The sequence below is a fragment of the Mauremys reevesii genome, linkage group 13, assembly GCF_016161935.1.
Source record: "Mauremys reevesii isolate NIE-2019 linkage group 13, ASM1616193v1, whole genome shotgun sequence".
NCBI lineage: Eukaryota > Metazoa > Chordata > Testudines > Geoemydidae > Mauremys > Mauremys reevesii.
The window spans coordinates 2,197,898-2,211,029 of NC_052635.1; the positions used below are offsets into that span (position 1 = coordinate 2,197,898).

Below are 13,132 nucleotides of genomic sequence, written 5' to 3' on the forward strand. Positions count from 1 at the left end.
GTGTGAATACTAACTACGGCAGCAAAACTCAGAAGTACAACAAAAAGCTGCTCATCTAGCTGCTCAGCAGTGTAAGGATATGGTAGGGTGACCAGAGAGCAACTGTGAAAAAATGGGACAGGGTGGGGGGGTAACAGGAGCCTATATAAAAAAAGTCCCAAAAACCAGGACTGTCCCTATAAAAACAGGACATCTGGACACCCTAGGACACGGGACTATAGCATGGACCTGTGTCAGAGTGATAGGCTCTGGTTGTTAATGTTTGCAGAACACTGAAGATTTAAGGTGCGTTATACCTGGCAATCATTGTTACCTTTATATGGCACCTCATTACCATTTATCCTCAGCTTGAAGACTTCACCTGGGAATTGAAAATTAGATCTTCATTTTCTGCCTGTGTGTTAGGAGAAACAAACAATGTAAAAATTTAGTCTCCACGGGAAAAGAGGGAGGATCGGTGACTGAAAATCTTGCATTGGATCAAACATTCATTTGGGGGTTGACATAAGTAAACTATGAACCATCAGCTAATAAGAACTCCCCCCCCCCGCACCCTTGGACAATTTGCAAATAGCAAATGAGTAGAACCATAATGAGCTTGCAATACTAGTTTTGCCCTTGGGGGGGGTTCACTGAGCACTGAAGCAGACTTTCTTGGATTCTGCTTGTTAAGTCTTATTATTGTTTGATGCAGTTTCATTGCCTTGCTATAGTGCAAACCTTTCCATGTAACTACAGTATCAAATCTCACACACCAGCTTTTCTGGGTTACTCCCCGCCCCCCCCCCTCCCCCCCAAGTTCATTAGTGCTAAGGATGGAAAGTTCACACTTTAGGAAGATCCCACTCACACACTGTTTATAGAGAACGAATGAAATGCTACACAGAACATTCTACATCAGTTTAATATGTTAAGGCCTGAAGGGACCGTTAAACAATCTCATCTAACCTCCTGCATAACCCAGTTATTTAACCCAACAGTTTGTCTTCGGCTGAGGCACATCCTCCGGAAAAGCATCTAGGTGGAGCTGAAGACCTCCAGGACCAAACATAAGCCAAACCAGAACAAGCCTGATTTACACTGAAATCAGAGCGGTGGCAGAGGGTTTAACAACCTGTAGGGGAGTGGCCTCACCCCTGTGGCGCCTCCTGCTGGTCACCCATGGGAATTAGCTCTTCAAGCATCCTGGAGTGCCCCCTGCAGGCTGGTGATCTGCCTTACTGCTGGCCCCCATGTCCCTCCCAGGACCCCAGGACCCCTTTCTCTGGGCTGCTGCCTCTCTTGCAGTGCCCTCCCACCCACTAACCCCACCTCACCTCAGCGTAAGGCTACTGCCAGTCCCCATCTAGCCCCACTCCCTGGGGCAGACGGCAGTGTAAAAGCCACTCATCACAGGCAAGGGGGGTTTGGACCCACTGCCTCTCTCTATAGCTGGGCTGCCCCTCTGCAGCCCCGGTACTGGTCTTAGGCCCTCAGCTAGGCCCAAAGCCTGGGGCTTTCCTAGGCCAGAGCTCCCCAGCTCCTCTAGCCTTCCCCCAGCCCTGCACCACTCCCAGGACCCTGCTCAGCTCCCTGCAGCCAGGCCCTTCTCTCTCTACCAGCAGAGAGACTCCTGAGCTTCTGGCTGCCCTGGCCTTTTTGTAAGGCCCCCTTAGTCTGCTTTAGGTGTGGCCCCAGCTGCAGCCACTTCCCCCCATCAGCCAGGGCTTTGCTCCCTGCCCCAGCCCCAGCCCTCTGCAGGGCTTTTCCAACCCCTTCAGGCTGGAGCGGATGCTCCGCCCACTGCATAACCCTTTTGCAATGGTTTAACTAACTCAGTATAAAATCCCACCTCATGTTAAACCTGCACAACTCTATGCAAACACACTCTAGAGAGTTACTGTTCTGAGAGGCTTTTGCAGGCTGGGCTATTTATCTGTCCCGCATCACTGTAGAGTCTGAGCGCCGCACAGCCGTGCGTGCATTTAGCCTCTCCACAGCCCTGGGAAGTACGGCAATTCTACTATCCCCGTGTAATAAATGGGGACACTGAGGCACAGAGACCCAGGGTCACAGAGTTGGGGGTTGAACAGGGAACACATTCCCCATCTCCCAAGCCCTTGGGTAGATCCCAAACCAAGACAGGATTCATCTGAATTCAAAGCTCAGTCACAGTATCCCCTTACACAGCTTGTTACTGGGCTATTTCCCTCCTCTCTGCAGCAGAGAGATAGGAAAGGAGCATGTGTGAACCTTTCCAGACCTTTAAATGGACACCAGAGGGAGGCAAAGGACTAGACAAGAGGATGGGGCTGCTCTGTTTCACAGCGATACAATTCACACCTGTTTTTGTTCTGCAGCAGAATTCATACAGAGGAAACCCCCTCGCATTGGCCACATCCTCTCCTAGCCCCGCAGGCTTCCCACAGCGGACAGCGCTCCTGAAGTCAACGGGTTTTTGCCCACTCCACAAGCCCAGAGTTTGATAGTGAATCCCATTCACCCCCTACTTTCCATGTTCTCTGTATTCATTTTACTCCTACACGGACAGTCCTTATTGGCATGTATTTATAGTTCGGAGGATGCTTGAAACCTAACTGAAGTGCTCTATGCAAATCCAGTGACAAGCCAGCCTATTAAAAGGCAAGCAAACAGGAATATTCGCTGGGAGAATTGGTACCCAAGTCATTCTCCACGAAGGTGTATCTGAGCTCTTAGAGGCATATATCCCAAATCTGCAATAGGATTCCAATCATTCTCTGGTTTTCCCTTTCAGAAATCTTTTCAGGTCAGCATTTTTCTTCCTTTTTTTAAAGTTTAGTTTATGCAAAACCGGAAATTCTGGCAAAGACTTTCAGATGTTGGTGCTGAGAATTAAGATTTTGACTTACTTTGGAAGCACAATTGCCATTAAAATGAATGAGAGGTGCTTGACCAATTGCCACCATATGCAGCTTTGAAAAATCATTCCCTAGGGCTGGTATTTTTCCAAAGGAGCCTAGGGAACTTATGCACCCAAATCCCACTGAAAGTCGGTGAGAGTTAGGTGCCTAAATGCCTTACACTACTTTGAACATCCCAATGCTAAATCTTCATTTAGACGTATAATTGACTCCACCAGCTTCCATGGATTTACACTAGAGCTGTTTTGGGCTCAAGCAATTCTGAAGACATTTGCTTATTTAGATGCCCAATGTGAATTTAGGGCCAGATTTTTAAAGCTATTTAGACACCTAAATGTGCAGATAGACACCTTTGAATAATCACACTAGGCCCCTAACACCTGGCCCTCACTTCTTTCAATGTGAGTTAGACACCTTGGTGGAAACCCCACTAGGTCTCTAACTACATCTTTAGCCCCATAAAGACCTTTAAATATCAGCCCTTAAGGAGGCTAGAGTAAAAAGTTTGAAAGTGATTACATGAGTTAGGTGCACAAGTCCCAATGAACGCCAATGGGATTTAGGCTTCTGAGTCTTTTAAGTGCTGTTAGAAATTAACTTTAGGCCCAATGTTGGGATTTCCAGAGACCCCAAGGGTGTTAGACACCAAAATCCTATTGATTTCAATGGGATATGGACATTCAACTTTTCGGAAGTTTGACACGCCCAGCCCCAAGAAATGAAAATCTTGGATACATTTTTTCAGAATATTAACTACCATAATTCTGTCTTTATAGGGATCAAGGCAGTTGTATAACTAGCAGAGGCGGGAGAGGATGTGAGAAAACTGGGAGACGCTCTCCGCTTCTCCTGCAAAGGCTCTGGGTTCACCTTCAGCAGCTACTGGATGAATTGGGTCCATCAGGCTCCTGTGAAGGGACTGGAGTGGGTGTCCACGGTTACCAGTGACGGCAGCCAAGCCTACTACTCCCCGGCTGTTCTTGGGAGGTTCACCGTCTCCAGGGACAATCCCAGCAGCCTGTTGTTCTTACAGACGGGCAGCCTGAAACCTGAAGCCACTGCCGTGTGTTACTGTTCCCGACACACAGTGAGGAAAACCAGGTTATTGTCCTTGCAAGAGCACATCAAGCATGTGTTAGCAAAGGGAGCGGCGGGGGAGCAGAAATACTGAAGAAGCTGAAAGGTTTTTAGTAGGATTATGGCAGGAAAAAGAAGTCACTGAGCAGAGAACAAATCCTGTTTACACCAGCAAGGGAAAAATAAGTGTAACTCACTTTTAAACGTCACAGAGGTAGATGCCTTTTTCTAAAAAAATCTCTGACCAGGTGAAGTGCCCACATGATAGCAGCAGAGGGCTGAGAATGAAAAATGTGATGGCTATTCCACATGTGGCAGCAGGGGGGTGGGAATTATCAAGGAAGAATAGATAGAAATATTTGTGGAAAACCTTTGGGGAGCCCATGGGGGACTGGGAGATATAGGAAGGCTGTGAAAGATGCCAGGAGGGCCTAGAATCCTGTCAAGATTTCACGGTGGTGCCTTGCCTCTTCGCTTTCTGGAAGGGAGGAGAAGTCAGCAGCCCTTGACTTAGTCCAGAAATAAAGCCCTGGAAACTTGAGCTTCAATTTCCAGAGGAGCCTAAGGGTGGGAGATGCCTAACTTTGCATACGGAGTGTCTAAATCTCTTCTAGCCCTTTGAAAATTCCACCCTCTGAAGCCAACCTGAACAGTTGAAAACTGAATCCTGAGATTTATAGATTTCAAAGCCAGAAGGGACCATTAAAATAATCTAGTCTGATCTTCTGCATAGCATAAGAACATAAGAATGGCCATACTGGGTCAGACCAAAGGTCCATCCAGTCCAGTATCCTGTCTCCCAACAGTGGCCAATGCCCGGTGCCCCAGGGGGAATGAACAGAACAGGGAATCATCAAGTGACCCATCCCCTGTCGCCCATTCCCAGCTTCTGGCAAACAGAGGCTGGGGACACCATCCCTGCCCAGCCTGGCTAATAGCCATTGATGGACCTACCCTCCATGAACTATCTAGTTCTTTTTTGAACTCTGTTCTGGTCTTGGCCTTCACAACATCCTCTGGCAGAGCTCTACAGGTTGACTGTGTGGTGGTGTGAAGAAATACTGCCTTTGGTTTGTTTTAAACCTGCTGCTTATTAATTTAATTGGGTAACCCCTAGTTCTTGTTTTATGAGAAGGAATAAATAACACTTCCTTATTTACTTTCTCTGCACCAGTCATGATCTTAGAGACCTTTATCAAATCCCCCCTTAGTCGTCCCTTTTCCAAGCTGAAAAGTCAGCACAGGCCAGAGAACCTCACCCAGCGATTCCCATGTCAAACCCATAACTTGTGGTCGAGTTAGAGCATACGATGAACCGAGAAACAGCAGAATTTCATGGGGAGGGGGCTGATGGTTATTTTGTAGTCATCCTAATGCAAATGTGAGTTCCTTTTTCTCTATTAAAGACTGCCTGGAACAGTTTCTTTCTGACGAAGGCTACCCATTGCTATTGCCTTCTCCTCCTGCCAGATATTTTGCTGTTGTTCATATACACCACCATGTGTATCTTCGTTTGTCTCTCCATACTGCTGAGCTGCTGTGTGGGTAGGTAGAGTTGTCTGGCACCCGGAGAAAATCCTCTTCCTGGCAAATGCTTTGTATGATAAAGGATTTATGAACTACAACACCCGAGTAGTGACAGCACCTTGAGCTCCACTAGGGTCTTCAAGGGTACCTCTGCACAGCCTTTTGGAGTAACCTTCCAGCCTGGATCCACAAACAGCCTTGGGAGGGGCCACAGCAGCTCAGCTCCAGCCCAAGCTGCACCTACAAAGTGCTGTTTATACAGCTATTTTTACAGAGCTAGTGTGAACCCCACTAGTCCTAGTCTGCAGAACCAGGCTGGGAAGCTCACTCCAAAATGCTGTGTAGATTGACCCTTAATGGGTTTTCTTTAAGGAAACTTTTTCTGGCTTTTTTCTAGCCACATATTCACATGAACGAGCTATTCATCCACCCATCCTCCCGCAGTCTCTCTCTGAAATCTTCTAAAATATCTATCTTGCTGTCATTACTTCGGCACTATCTGTCTATCTCCAAAACGTGTCTTTATATCTTCAGTTGTCCAGAGCCAAGTGTCCTTGATTCAACCAATTGCTGAAGTTAAAAGGCCGGGAGAGTCCCTGAAACTGCCTTGCAAGTTCTCTGGCTCCAATTTCACCAAATATTGGATGCAATGGGTCCGGCAAGCTGGTGAGATTGGACTGACCTGGATCGGAGAAGTCAGCACAAATGGGGTATCAACGAACGTGCTGCAGTCTCTTCGGCCACGGTTCAGCATCACAAGGGATAACACCAACAACATGGTTCACCTAGAAATGAGGAACTTGCAGGCGGATGACAGTGCAACGTATTACTGTGCTGCCCACTGTATCGCAGGCTAGTACAAGAACCCAGAGGCTAATGCCACTCAATCTACAGCAGAATCCTCAGCATTAGGATCTTCTATTATTGAGCTGTAAGCCTGGCCCAAAGGACGTTGAGTCAATGGGAGTCTTTCTATTGACTTCATTGGTCCTTGACTCAGATCCATTATGTGCATAGATTTTTAAGGGCAGAAGGAACCATTAGTTCATCTAGTCTGATCTTCTCCATAACCCAGGCCAGAGAATTTCACCTAGTTACCTCTGGATTGAGCCCAATACTTTGTGTTTGACTAAAGTATCTTCCAGAAAGGCATCCTCTCTTGATCAGAAGACCTTGAGAGATGGAGAATCTGCCATTTCCTTGTTGCAAAAGTTAATCATCCTCCCTGTGTCAAACATTTGGATTTCTACTTGGAATGTCTGGCTTTAAATTCTAGTCATTGGTTCTTATGTCTTTATCCAGAATGTTAAAAGATGCCTTTAGCTCAGTGGTTCTCAAACTGGGGCCACCACTTGTGTAGGGAAAGCTCCTGGTGAGCTGGGCCGGTTTGTTTACCTGCCCCATCTGCAGGTCCAGCCGATCGCAGCTCCCACTGGGCACGGATCGCTGCTCTGGGCCAATGGGGGCTGCTGGAAGCGGCGGCCAGTAAGTCCCTCGGCCCACACTGCTTCCCACAGCCCCCATTGACCCGGAGCAGCGATCCGCAGCCAGTGGGAGCCAGGATCGACCGGACCTGTGGACGAGGCAGGTAAACACACCAGCCCGGACCGCCAGGGGCTTTCCCTGCACAAGCGACGGCCCCAGTTTGAGAACCACTGCTTTAGTTCCTGATATTTTCTCCCCAGGAAGGTACTTAGCCTGAAACATCAGCAGTCTCTTACCACTCATAAATTTGATCCTGTGAATAGGGTACTGGAATATGAGTTGGCTTGGCAGAGTTCAAGTTTTATTTTGCTATAATTTCAGGTATCAATATTTATTTTAAGGGTTTTTTTGTTTGTTTTTTTTATCTAAATGTTCACAGTTGGGCGATTGGACACATTAAATAATAGTAGCTGTTGAGATTCAAAAAGTTAAAGAGTTAAACACAAATGGTCAACATCCTGTCAAAATATACAATGTAACGATTCTTAAATCAAACTAAGTTCACAAGCAGCATTTCTCTTACTTTGCCTAGCTGTAAATTTCAGCTATTATCAATGGAAATATTTTTGATCTGTGTGTGCACAGTGAATACAACATTTACTGATAAAAGTCTAATACTTCCAAACGTAATTAGGAGGCAGGAGAATTCTTGTCTCTGCCATGCATGGGCTCTGAGATCTTGGGAAACTCGCAGAAAGGGACCTCTTGGGTCATTGAGTCCAGTTCCTTCTCTCCCAGGCAACCCCATCACATAACCTGGCTCATAAATTCATCAAGCTCCATCTTAAAACGACTTAGTTATTTTGGCCTCACTATCTCTAGTGGGAGGCTGGCCTAGACCCTCACCCCTTTATTTCCCGTCGAAATGTGTCCGTGGTCAGTTTGTCTCCATTTGTTCTTTGTGTCCCTTTACCCGTAATAGTTCTTCTCTCTCCTCGGTGTTGGCCCCCACCCCGGATGTATTTGTAAGCCTCTGAACTTCTGTTTTCCCTCCCATCCCTTGTCTGTTCACAGCATAAACTCTTTGGGATGGGGAATATCTATGTACATATTAGTGCCTAGGTACAGGGGGTCCCAGTTTCTATTAGGCCCCTAGGTGCTACCATAATTCAAACTAATTCTGTGGGACAAAGCCACACCTTCTGCCGATGTGAATTCTGCTAACATTTCCTCGGTGAAATCTACCATACCACTTCTGATGGACATTGTTAGTTAGTCACCAGTTATTCATGCAGTACTTACATGGGGATCAGCCTCAGATCTTTGAGAGGATGGTATAAGAACCACTCCCTAGGCAGATGTGGTATAATCTGTCACTAAATAGGTCTCATCCTGGTGTCTAATAATTAGAGATTGGCTTAAACTCTGAAGCAAGAGGCTTAACAGCCCGTCCAGATTTTCTGTTGCCATTATGTATGATAATTCTGGACACTTTTCTGCTTGAAGAGTTCAAGGTTGCAGTTTATGCACTGGTCTGAGAGCCAGGGGAAGCCAGGTTCATTTACAGAACTCTAGTCTGACAGATACCATGTGTGGCCTTAGATGAATCATCTGTGCCTTGGCTTCACCCATCTGCTAAAGGAGGAGAGTAGTTTGTATTTGCAGCACTGCCCCACAGATCTCTTTGTGCAGGACAAAAGTGAAAGGGTCTGTTCCCTGCACAGAAAATTTTGCTATGTCACATCTAATCTAGTGCTTTCCAAAGTGCATCAGACAAACTCCGCCCTGTCATGCTCCGTGACTTTTAAGGTTACAGCACTACCCATATGCAAATGAGGTAGGGCCATTTCCTCTTTAAAACCTCAGTGGGAAATGTCACCAGCAAAAGGCATTTGCTTCCTTTTCCTCCTCAGACGCTCTTATCCAAGCAAGCATGACCCCCTTGCTAAGCTTCCTCTTCTTAGCAGCTGTGTTAGCAGGTAAGAATGAGCAAAGGCATCTTATGTTGTCTGCAGGATTGGAGCACTCCATTTCCATTCAAATGAGTGGGAACTGGCATTCAAATCCCCTAGGAGACATAAAAATAGCATTAGCAGAAGTCAGAGTAGTGGAATTAGTATTAACGTGGACATTCCAGTTGATATTAGAACAGCAGTATTTCAAAGAGCCAGATGAGACGGGGTCTCTCGTGATAGCCCCTATACAAAGCGAGCTGTAAGCACTGTCCCCACTAAGTGCCTAGCTTTGGATTTTCAAAGCTGCCTGGGGGGTTGGCCCCACAATTCCTATTTATATGAGTGGGACTTGGACAGCCGTATGCGCTGGCTGGCTTTGAAAATCTCACCTTGCCTAGACAAGGCAGAGTAAGGGCGGGTGTCTGGCAGGGTGGGGGAAATGTGGGGCAGCTAAAGGACTCATTAATTCTTGCTCTTTATCAGCAGGTGTCTGGTCCGAAATCCAGTTTGTCCAGTCTGGGGCAGAAATCAAAAAGCCTGGAGAGTCTATGAAACTGACCTGTAAAGCATCCGGCTACACATTTAATGAGTACCGAATGAGCTGGGTCCGACAGGCTCCCGGGCAAGGACTGGAGTGGGTGGCATCCATCAGGACAGATACTTTCGAGACCTTCTATCCCCAAAATCTGAAAGGGCGAGCCACCATCAGCGTGGACGTCCCCCTCAGCACAGCATATTTGCAAATGAACGGCCTGAAATCTGAAGACACCGCTGTGTATTACTGTGCAAGGGGCACAGTGAGAAGAGACACATCCCTGCCATTCAGAAACCCTGACAGAAAGGGCTCACTGTTGCTGACAGTGGTATCAAAAATGCAGTGCCCCCCAAATGCCCTAATGTCACAGCAAATCTAAAGCCCTGATCCTGGAAACACTTACACACATGCTTACCTTTACTCACATGAGTAGTCACATGGGCTGGGCTTCTCTGTGGGATTTAAGGGAGTTAGATACCCAAATCCTACTGAACCTCACAGGGTGTTATGTGCCTAGTTCCCTTGGGTTCCTTTGCACTTCCTAGCTCCTGAGTTCAATGGAACTATCCACCTGCACAAGGGAAAGTGTTGATGCCTAAGGGCTAAATTCACAAAACCCCCATTCCGCTGCTGCCCAGTCCTGTAGGCACCGAAGCTTACCCAGCGCCTGAATTCTCACTGTGAAGTTCACTCGGCCCCGGTGCGGGCTGGGATTGTGAAAGGAGGCTCAGGGTACTGAGCTCATAAATACCGTTTATTTCAGTGTCTAGCATCCTTAAGCGCCTTGGTGCTCCTAGCTTTGTGATCTCCCCGTCCACCTACGCAAAACCGAACGCACAGACGCAGAGCCAAGGAGGTGTTGGGAAGAAGTTTCCCCTCGTGTGCAGCGTATTCTAGAACGGGCTGCAAGAGGGTCTCATGCACGTTCCTCTGAAGCAGCTGGTGCTGGAGAAAATAGGGTTGGACCGTCGGGTTCTCCCATTTCTTGGGACGTTTCTCCTGAATTCTGTAACCCCTTTTGCCCCCCATCTAGTCCATCCTCAGTGCACCTCAGAACTAGTCCATCCTCAGTGCACCTCAGAACTAGTCCATCTGTTCCTTTCAACACAGGGCACGTGTACGTCTTATACATTCCAGCCAGCAGGGCAAAGATTGACAATAAAGCTCAGGTACCGCAAGGAGCTCTAATAGGACATGTTGGAGTTAAGTTAAGGTGGAGTGGAGGTTCTCTGTTCCCTCCACCAAGCACAATGACCTAGGGGAGTTAGGTGCCCAAATCCCATTGTACGGCAATGGGAGTTGAGGGCCTAAAGCTCTTTACTCCCCTAGATCTCAAGAGTTGCTTTCTGTGCCTAAGACGACTGAGCCCCATGCAGAAGAACAGACGAGATGAGGCGGAAGAGCAGTGGGACCACGTAACAGACATAATCGGGCTGACAAGCCACAAGATGCACCAAGCCAGCCCTTGCTCTTCAGCCTGCGGGACTTTTATGTCCACTGCACTGTCCACATGCAAATGAAGAAGGGGCATCGCCTGTTTAAAACCTCAGTGACAAAACTCACCTGCAAAGGCCATTTGCTCTCTCTGGCTCCACAGAAGCTGCTGTTTGAGAACGGCAACCATGGCCCCTCTGCTCTGCTTGCTCTTCCTGCTAGCAACTCTCACAGGTGAGCATGTCCGAAAAGATCTCTGAATTTCTCCTAAGCAGTGTTATGGTAGCCCGCAGCGACCCAGACTGACATCGAAGCCCCGTTCATTGGGCTCTGTGCAGACAGACAGACACTGTTCTTGCCCTAAAAAGATTAAAATCTAAACAGACAAGGCAGATAAAGGGTGGGAGAAAGACAGGGTTACTATCAATATTTTACAGAAGGGTTTTTTGAATTACAAGGGGAAAGGTGGAGAAGGCAAAAGATTCTTAAGCATTTTTCCTGTTTATCCACAGGTGTCCGGTCCCAAATCCAGTTTGTTCAGTCTGGAGCAGAAATTAAAAAGCCTGGAGAATCCGTGAAGCTCACCTGCAAAGCGTCCGGTTACACATTTACTGACTACTCCCTGAGCTGGGTCCGACAGGCTCCGGGGAAAGGCCTGGAGTGGGTAGCAAGGATTAGGACTGACAATTTCAACACTTTCTACCCTGAGGCTCTGAAAGGGCGAACCACCGTCAGCGTGGACACCTCCATCAGCACAACGTATCTCCAGATGAACAGCCTGAAATCTGAAGACAGCGCTGTGTATTACTGTGCAAGAGGCACAGTGAGAAAAAACACATTTGTGGCCATTCATAAACCCCCCTGAAAGAGGAAGTCATTGCTGACTGTGGCATCAAACATGCAGAGCCCCTAAAATGTCCTATTGTGTCACAGCAAAACTCAGGCTCCCATCCTGGAAACACTCACACCCATGCTGACCTTTACTTGCGTGTGTAGCCATATTGGCTGGGATTCTCAATGGGGCTGGAAAAGCCTAGTGTAAGAGTCATGGCCTCAGAGGTATGCACAAGAGAGCTCCTGAAATAGCCTATTCCATGGACAATTTTAAAGCAAGTCACGTAGTTCCCTAAAACAGGGAATCTCCCGTTGGAATCGAAGGTTATATTACCTCTGTTATCGGCACTGGTGCGACAGCTGCTGGAATGCTGTGTCCACTTCCAGTGGCTGCAGGTCAAGAAGGATATTGATAAATTGGAGACAGTTCAGAGCAGCGCCAACAGAACGATTAAAGCTTTAGACAAACCTGCCTTAGAGTGAGAAACTCCAGGAGCTTAATCTGTTTCATCTCAGCAAAGAGAAGATTAAGGGGTGACTTGATCGCATTCCAAGCACCTAGATGGGGAAGAGAAATTGGATAATGGGCTCTTCAGTGCAGCAGACAAAGGTACAACAGGATCCAACGCTGGAACCTGAAGCTAGGCAATGTCCAGCTGGAAATAAGGTGATGTTTTTAAATTGATATTGAGGTGAATTAACCATTGGAACAACTTATCAAGGGTCATGGTGGATTCTCCATCACTAGCAATTATCGTCTCTATGATTCTATGTCTTTTAAAAAATAAATAAATGAAAAATCCAACAAGGGAGATTTAGGTCAGATATCAGGGGAAAAAATTTTTCTAAGAAGCAGCATATCTAACTATCACAGGTTTCTCAAACAGGGGTCGCCGCTTGTGGAGGGAAAGCCCCTGGCAGGCCGGGCGGTATGTTTATCTGCCCCATCCGCAGGTCCCGCCGATCGCGGCTCCCACTGGCCGCAGTTCGCTGCTCCAGGCCAATGGGGGCTGCTGGAAGCAGTGGCCAGTAAGTCCCTCGCCCCCGGCCACTTCCAGCAGCTCCCATTGGCCCGGAGCAGCGGTCCGGTGCCAGTAGGAGCCGCGATTGGCTGGACCTGCAGACGGGGCAGGTAAACAAACTGGCCTGGCCCGCCAGGGTCTTTCCCTACACAAGCGGCGACTCCTGTTTGGGAAACCCTGAACTATCAGCATTGGAACCGGTTACCTAGGGAGGCTGTGAAATCTCCATCACTGGAGGTTTTTAAGAACAGATGAGGAAAGCTTCAACTAGGGGTGGTCTAGGCATATCTAATCATGCCTCGGTCGCTCGGCTATATGACCTCTTGAAGTCCCTCGTCCAGCCCTACCTTTCTAGGATTCTCTGAGTTTCTTGTGCTCTGTGACTGAAGCAGAAGGCAGTCAGAATATTTCACTTCCTTTAGTGACTTTCTCCAGTGGAGG

The 13,132-nt window shown here is 47.6% G+C and overlaps 1 pseudogene and 1 gene segment (V, D, J or C); both read left to right on the top strand.

The window, feature by feature from the left end:
- The first annotated feature begins 8,816 nt into the window (after nucleotides 1-8,816).
- LOC120380425 lies at nucleotides 8,817-9,877 on the top strand. The segment is given in 2 exon segments: nucleotides 8,817-8,890; nucleotides 9,353-9,877. Coding segments are annotated over 2 exon segments (474 nt in total).
- A 1,104-nt stretch (nucleotides 9,878-10,981) lies between these two features.
- LOC120380768 lies at nucleotides 10,982-11,748 on the top strand (annotated as a pseudogene).
- The last annotated feature ends 1,384 nt before the right edge of the window (nucleotides 11,749-13,132 follow it).